Source organism: Dioscorea cayenensis, unplaced genomic scaffold, assembly GCF_009730915.1.
Source record: "Dioscorea cayenensis subsp. rotundata cultivar TDr96_F1 unplaced genomic scaffold, TDr96_F1_v2_PseudoChromosome.rev07_lg8_w22 25.fasta BLBR01000861.1, whole genome shotgun sequence".
Classification (NCBI taxonomy): Eukaryota; Viridiplantae; Streptophyta; class Magnoliopsida; order Dioscoreales; family Dioscoreaceae; genus Dioscorea; species Dioscorea cayenensis.
This window is the reverse complement of record NW_024087252.1, coordinates 55,615-63,106: the sequence shown is the minus strand read 5'-3', so window position 1 is coordinate 63,106 and position 7,492 is coordinate 55,615. Positions and strand designations below refer to the sequence as shown.

The 7,492-nt window shown below is 35.9% G+C and overlaps 1 protein-coding gene across 1 annotated transcript; it reads left to right on the top strand.

Annotated features, from left to right (window-relative positions):
• The first annotated feature begins 2,293 nt into the window (after positions 1 to 2,293).
• LOC120255133 (leucine-rich repeat receptor-like serine/threonine-protein kinase BAM3) lies at positions 2,294 to 6,487 on the top strand. Its single transcript, XM_039263018.1, is given in 12 exon segments — positions 2,294 to 2,299; positions 2,427 to 2,762; positions 2,764 to 2,802; positions 2,804 to 2,878; positions 2,880 to 2,984; positions 2,986 to 3,042; positions 3,044 to 3,478; positions 3,480 to 4,034; positions 4,036 to 5,158; positions 6,093 to 6,104; positions 6,107 to 6,357; positions 6,359 to 6,487. Coding segments are annotated over 12 exon segments (3,069 nt in total). The 3' UTR covers positions 6,434 to 6,487.
• Positions 6,488 to 7,492: the final 1,005 nt, after the last annotated feature.

Genomic DNA, 7,492 nt, shown 5'->3' with positions numbered 1-7,492 from the left:
GTCGATAGACTATTGGTATTATTTAGGCATAGCTAGTGGTGAGTCACTAGCCACCATCAACTACCATGAGTCGGCCACTAACACCATCCCACCACCACAATCCTACTATTAAAATAATATAAAGGGTATTAAGGTATAGATTTTTAGATATAGTTTTATATATATTTTTTTTAATTTTAAGAATTTAAGGATTTTTAAAGTTTAAATTTGAAGTTTATATAAAAAATAATGACGCGGATGATAAGTTTGGCATCCACATCATTCGAGAAACTAAATTTATTTGATAAAAATAGCATCATTCGTTATCAAGGTAGACAAAGAACACAAAAATATACAGATAAATGTCCACTATAATGAATAAAGATAAAAGAAATGGCACAACAATCCCCCAAAACGGAGGTAGAGAAATCCTCCTTCAAGATAGCTATCCAAAATCTTCCCAAATGCTCTAACTTGTGTTGGTTAAAGGCACACTCTTCATAGAGTCATACAATGCCCATTATTGATGCAGGAGAAAGTCGAGGCTTCTCTTTGTGATGCTCGATATAGTCCTCCGGGTTTCATCCTCTTTTTGCATAGAGGCGATGGGTATGATAGTACACTAATTACAATAATTTACTGTATTTATAGCTGATTCACAGATTTAACCTTAAGTCGGCTTATTCAAAATTCAAGTAACAACCCATTGCACTATGCAGAGTTGTTGCATGGACCTTAATAAATAATTATTTTATCATTCTCTTTTTGTTTTTATTTATTTATTTTTGTTTTTGGTAAAATTTGAACAAATGAAAGTCTACCGGTCAAACAATGTCTTTTTTGTAGGGCCTTCTTAGACTCATTGAAATTCATGACAATTGACCAAACATTGAACAATTTGAAGAAGAATCTAATCTTTTAATTGTTGTAGGCCAAGTCTGATTAAAGAGAACAAGAAGAGTGAACCTCATGAGAAATTGTGCTTATTCAAATGATTCTAAGAACTCAGTTTGTAATTGTTCCTGTGATGCATATATTTGAGAGAAATAAAAAGTGTAATCTCTTTTTATAGAAGACAACAAATTATTTTAATCAATTGATTATCATAGAAATGGCTTTCTTTCAAGCAATTATAACAAAACAAAGCCGGCATTTTGGCCAATTGAAGTTACTGCATCTGCCTTTTCATTCTTGTAATTTTAAAGCTACACAATGTTCTCTCCTAAGATATCAGTATTTTCTTATGTCTTGTAGTTTTAGAGACACACATTGTCATGTTTTGGTTAAATAATTTTGTCTCATTAGTATTTATAAATTTATGTCAAGGGTCATTTTGATGCTGATAAAGTCATATTTTTCAGAAATAAAACATCAGGAGATTAAAATCTATCCATTAGAGTCATCGATTAAACCAATTGTCATATTTTCTCATTGAAGAGATCAGTAACTGTTATACATCAAGGACTCTGCAAACAATGTCAAATGCCAGAGATGCATAATCTTCAAGACCGAAGACTGATTTCTGCAAAGCAAAGACATTGCTTTTCTGTCCATAATGTCTGGTTTTTGATACCGAAACACAAGGCTTTCTTTCTTTCTTATAAGCAGCTTTATTCATTTGTTTCACTGCAATCTAATAAATTCATCTCTCATAACACCTTCCTGTCTCTTTCCCTTCTTTTTCGCTAGAATGAATTTGGCATGACTTTAGAATGGGTCCTATTTTTGTAGGGATGTTTATACCTCTTCTTTACAGCAAAAGTAGTCCTCATTGTCTAAAGAAAATCTCTGCATGAATTCATACTAAAGCAAAAGGTTTGAAAGGGATAAGCTTGAGTGCATTCTTTTAAATCCACTCATTCTTTGGTTTCTTTTTATCTTTTGATCAATCCAATTCATATATTTGCATGCACTTTAAAAAGAGATACCGTGTATCTCTCCAAGTGGTATATCATCGATAATTATAGTATCATCATCACTGCAGATAAACCTGTACTACTACTTTCGATTATATAAAAATACAAAAACTGCCCAATGCTTTAGCACATTGCAGGCTAGTACTTTTTTTTTTCTTTTTTTATCTGCAATTACTGATTCATTAAAGGTTAGATACACCCAAAAAATATTGTTTTTCTGCAGAATGTTTACAATTCTTTTCTGCAATTTCTGATTAAATGAAGTATAAATAAAATAAACAGAAAAAAAATAAAATAAAAGGGGAAAATGTTGGCAATGGTGGCCCCCTCAAAGAATCAAACATAGAATTGATTGTGTCTTTGTAGTGATTTGTATAGGAATTGAACAAAAGCGGGAGATGACTGTACATTCAAAGAGGATTCATCAGGCTTACATTTTCTGATCAAATGGTCCACTGCTCCCACTTTAGTTTCACTCAAGAGCTTTTGCTTTTCCTTCTCAAAAAGAAGAGAAAGGAATAACACCACAAGACCCACCCACCCTCACACACACACACAACCTTCTCCTTCTTCTCCTCCTCTATAACCTTCACCTCAACATCCTCTTCCATTCTTCAATCTCATCAATGGCTTTCTCTAATAATACCATCTTTTTACCGATCATTTTCATCCCTATTCCTCAACACTTGTCCTACCACTGCACTACATTCATCTCTCAAACAAAAACAAGCATCCATTCTAGTCTTATTCAAGCAGTATCTCCACACTCCAAACTCTATCCTCAAGACTTGGAACATAGCAAATGCTCCATCTCTATGTTCTTGGACCGGTGTTCGCTGTGATGAATCAACAAAGACTACAGTAGTTTTCTCTAGACATATCCAACTTGAATATAACTGGTATCATTTTCCCCGGCAATCTCCGAGCTCAACAGCCTTACTTATCTCTCCGTCGCCGGCAATTTACTCTCCGGTGAGTTCCCAAAGCAGCATTGCTAATCTTCAAAGCTTGAGACATCTCAACATATCTAACAACCAGTTCAATGGTACACTTTCTTGGAACTTCTCTTCCATGCTCAACTTGGAAGTTTTTAGACACTTACAACAACAATCTATATGGAACACTTCCTATGAATCTCACTCAACTGCCAAAAACTCCGGCATTTAGACCTCGGAGGCAACTACTTCTCTGGTGAGATTCCGTCGAGCTATGGCCAGTTTAGATCGGTAAGCTATCTATCGCTTGCCGGCAATGACTTAGGTGGATACATTCCCCTGGAGATCGGAAACCTCACCACATTGAAGCAGTTATACTTAGGCTACTACAATAAGTTCGAAGGCGGGATTCCGGTGGAGTTGAAGAACTTGTTTAATCTCATTCATCTTGATCTGTCTAGCTGTGGATTACGAGGAAAGATACCTCCTGAATTCGGTGATCTTCTGAAACTAGACACTCTCTTCTTACAATTCAATCAGCTAACTGGTGTTATTCCTCCTCAACTTGGAAACTTAAGCAGTTTGAGGTTTCTCGATCTTTCAAACAATGTGCTTACCGGAGAAATTCCCCGAGAATTCTCCAAGCTCAGAAAACTTAACTTTGTTGCATCTCTTCATCAACCGATTTCACGGTGAGATACCGAAGTTTATCGCTGATTTGCCTAACTTGGCTGTACTAATGCTATGGCAGAACAACTTCACCGGCATTATCCCCCCGGAGCTTGGAAGCAATGGGTTACTAAAAGAGCTTGATTTATCGACGAACAAGCTCACCGGTGTAATCCCGAAAGCTCTCTGCTATGGAAGGAAGCTTGAGAAGCTCATTCTTCTCAACAACTTCCTTTTCGGTCCCTTGCCTGATGATCTTGGACAATGCACTACTCTATGGAGAGTTCGAATGGGTCAGAATTACTTAACCGGATCGATTCCTCCCGGTTTTCTTTATCTTCCTGAGTTGTTACTTATGGAGTTGCAGAACAATTATCTCACTGGAAAGATCACCGATGAACCGATGAAAAAACCTGTGAAGCTAGGCCAGATGAATCTGTCTAATAACCGATTGTTCGGTCAGCTTCCGGCCTCTATAGGAAACTTCTCGGCGTTGCAGATTCTTTCACTCAATGGCAACCAATTCACAGGGAGAGATTCCTTCTCAATTAGGCCAATTGAAACAGGCCTTGAAGATTGATTTGAGTAGGAACAACTTCACTGGGAGAGTTCCTCAAGAGATTGGAGATTGTTCATTGCTCACTTATTTGGATTTGAGCCAGAATCAGCTCAATGGTCCACTACCAACTCAGCTGTCTCAAATCAGGATCCTGAATTACCTCAATGTGTCTTGGAATCACTTGAATGAGAGCATTCCAAGAGAGATTGGAAGCATGAAGAGTCTCACTTCTGTTGATTTCTCACACAATGAATTCTCGGGGAGGATACCAGAGACCGGGCAGTTTGCTTACTTCAATGCATCGTCTTTTGTCGCTAATCCTCAGCTCTGTGGTTCACTTTCGAATCCGTGCAACCTCTCAGCAGCTTCTACATTCATACCAGAACAAAAACATGGAGTGAAGTCTCAACTCCCTGGAAAATTCAAGCTTCTTTTCGCTCTCGGATTGCTTACATGCTCACTGGTTTTCGCTACGACAGTTGTGATCAAGACAAGATCAATGATGAAGAGAAACTCAGAGTCATGGAAACTGACTGCATTCCAAAAACTTGATTTCGCGAGTGATGACATTGTCGAATGCCTGAAAGAGAACTCAATTATAGGCAGAGGAGGAGCCGGAATTGTTTATCGAGGCACAATGCCGAACGGTGAGCAAGTGGCAGTGAAGAGGTTGCTAGGAATAACCAAAGGTTCATCTCATGACAATGGCTTCTCTGCTGAAATTCAAACACTGGGAAAGATCAGGCACAGAAACATTGTCAGATTGCTTGCATTTTGCTCAAACAAAGACACTAAACTTTTGGTTTATGAGTACATGCCAAATGGGAGTTTAGGAGAAGTGTTGCATGGCAAGAGAGGTGCATATCTCAATTGGGGAACAAGATTGAAGATTGCCATTGAAGCTGCAAGAGGATTGTGTTATTTGCACCATGATTGCAGTCCTTTGATTCTTCACAGAGATGTGAAATCTAATAACATTTTGCTTGATGCTGAGTATGAGGCTCATGTTGCAGACTTTGGATTGGCTAAGTTCTTGAGAGATACCGGCACTTCTGAATGCATGTCTGCTATTGCTGGTTCATATGGATACATTGCTCCAGGTCAGTATCATTCTCAGTTTCTTCCTTTCTTTGTTTTTTTTCTTCTGCAAATCACAGAATTCTTTAGTTCAATTCTTTAATTCTGATATTGATCTGCTGAAGTGATTTACTTATTTTTTTTTTCCTGCATATTTTCTATGTTTTTCATTTGAATTCAGAACCTTCTTTGCATGGTTTTCATGTTCATTCCAATTACCTCTTTGTGCTTCTGATATTAAAACTAAGCATTTGAATCCTTATAAAAGTCAGTTGTATAAAAACAAAAGAAAAGGAGAAAAAAAAGTTGAGGGTTTTTTTCATAAAAATAGTCAATAGAATTAGAAAACAAAAAAAGAAGGGAATAGCTTTATATCTAATGTGATCTTTTAAATCTCTCCCTTTAACTTTAGTTCATTCTTTAAAAGACTAGTAATCAGTTCAACATTGGAAACCCCCTATTCCCAGATTCCAACACACTGTCTCTTAGGAATCCTGATTGGGATCCATGCTTTATTTTTCCCTTTCTCCATGCCCAAGACCAAAACCATATCCATGCTTATAAAGTTTGAGACATATATTCCATGCTCACCCATCTTTGGGAACTCCCACTGTTCTCAATTCCCATTTTACCCTTACAAGAACAACTGAGATCATGTCTATTTCTGTCTTTTTATTGTTCCATCTTCCAAAGATGGGTTTGATTCAACTTGAAAGTTCTTTCTTTTAGTTATTTATTATATTTGAGTCCATAATTAAGTTTACTGCTTCAGCACACTTTTATTTTATCAATATTATGATAATAAGTTAATTGTTGTTTATAATAGAGTACAATAATAACTCTGATCCTATATTAATTAGATCTAAATATATAAGTTTGATTTCTTATTTTATTTTATATAATATGTTTGATTTGCATCTATTAAAAATTAATTATTTGTTTAATTGATATGAACAGAGTACGCGTACACATTAAAGTGGATGAGAAGAGCGATGTATATAGTTTCGGAGTGGTGTTGTTGGAGTTGATAACAGGGAAGAAACCAGTGGGAGACTTTGGAGAGGAAGGAGTGGACATAGTGCAATGGGCAAGGATGAGCACAAATTGGAGCAAGGAAGGAGTGGTGAGAATAATGGACCCAAGACTAGTGAATGTCCCAATGGAGGAGGCCATGCAAGTGTTCTTTGTGGGGATGCTTTGTGTGCAGGAGCACAGTGTGGAAAAGACCTACCATGAGAGAAGTGGTCCAAATGCTTGAGCAAGCCAAGAAGACTGACATCTTTCAATCCATTCCTTGATCATCAATCAATTCACACCAATCATCCTTTGTGTTTCTTTATTCATAGGGTTTTTGTTGTTGTTGTAGATTGGGATTTGACCCTGTTAGTGTGTGTGTTGTTGGCAGGGTTGTTATGTTTTGTATTATCTATTTTGTTATTTTATATATATGTGTTTTTGTATTTGGGTTGTTCTATAAGAAGAAAATCTTGATTTTCAATGTTTGATGCAAATTAAACATTTTGAATTTTTGAACTTCAAAACCTTTGGAAAGAAAAATTTAAATTATATATTTGAAATTTAAATTTATTAAGTATCCACTAAGAAAATGGCAGTGTGTGGCAATTTATTTATTTATTTTACAAATACGATAACCGTTATTAGGCGATTTATTTATAAATTTATTTATTTTACAAATACGATAACCGCTATTAGTCAAAGAGACGTGTGTATAGATTGAGAATTGAATGTCCACCCCTGTGCTATCACCTAGCGATGAGGAGTGTGAGTTGCAAGCTCAAACCGACACCAGAAATCTATTATCACCACTGGATCCATCAAGACTTAAACTCAAGACAGTTAAACGTCTAACACACTCGTCCCGAACATCCTGTGACTTTTTATATTCCTCCAAAAACAAAGGTCCAAAGTTCATATATGTGGATTGCCATATTTATATAAAAACAATATTAAATTAATTATGTTATGACAACTGATATTTGAATATATATATATATATTTGCTGATTTTCTCCTTCCGTCTAGGTTGCTATGAAAAACTAAATAATGTTTTTATTTTTTATTTTATATTAGTCCAATTTTTAAGTTTTAAGGTAAAAGAAAAGGTAAATTTCCAATTATTATATGGTAATTAATTTATTAATAATATTTTCTCTAAATCACTACCTCACATTAGAATGATGATAAGTCATTCCTTTGTCAAATGCCAGGATGACAATCGGGCCCATGCCTAATAAGTACCCATAAAAAATATCCATGAGAGATAGGGTAAATACCCGCTTGATGGGTTTGGATATGAGTAAATAGCAGTAAAATTGTATATGTATGGATATAGGTATG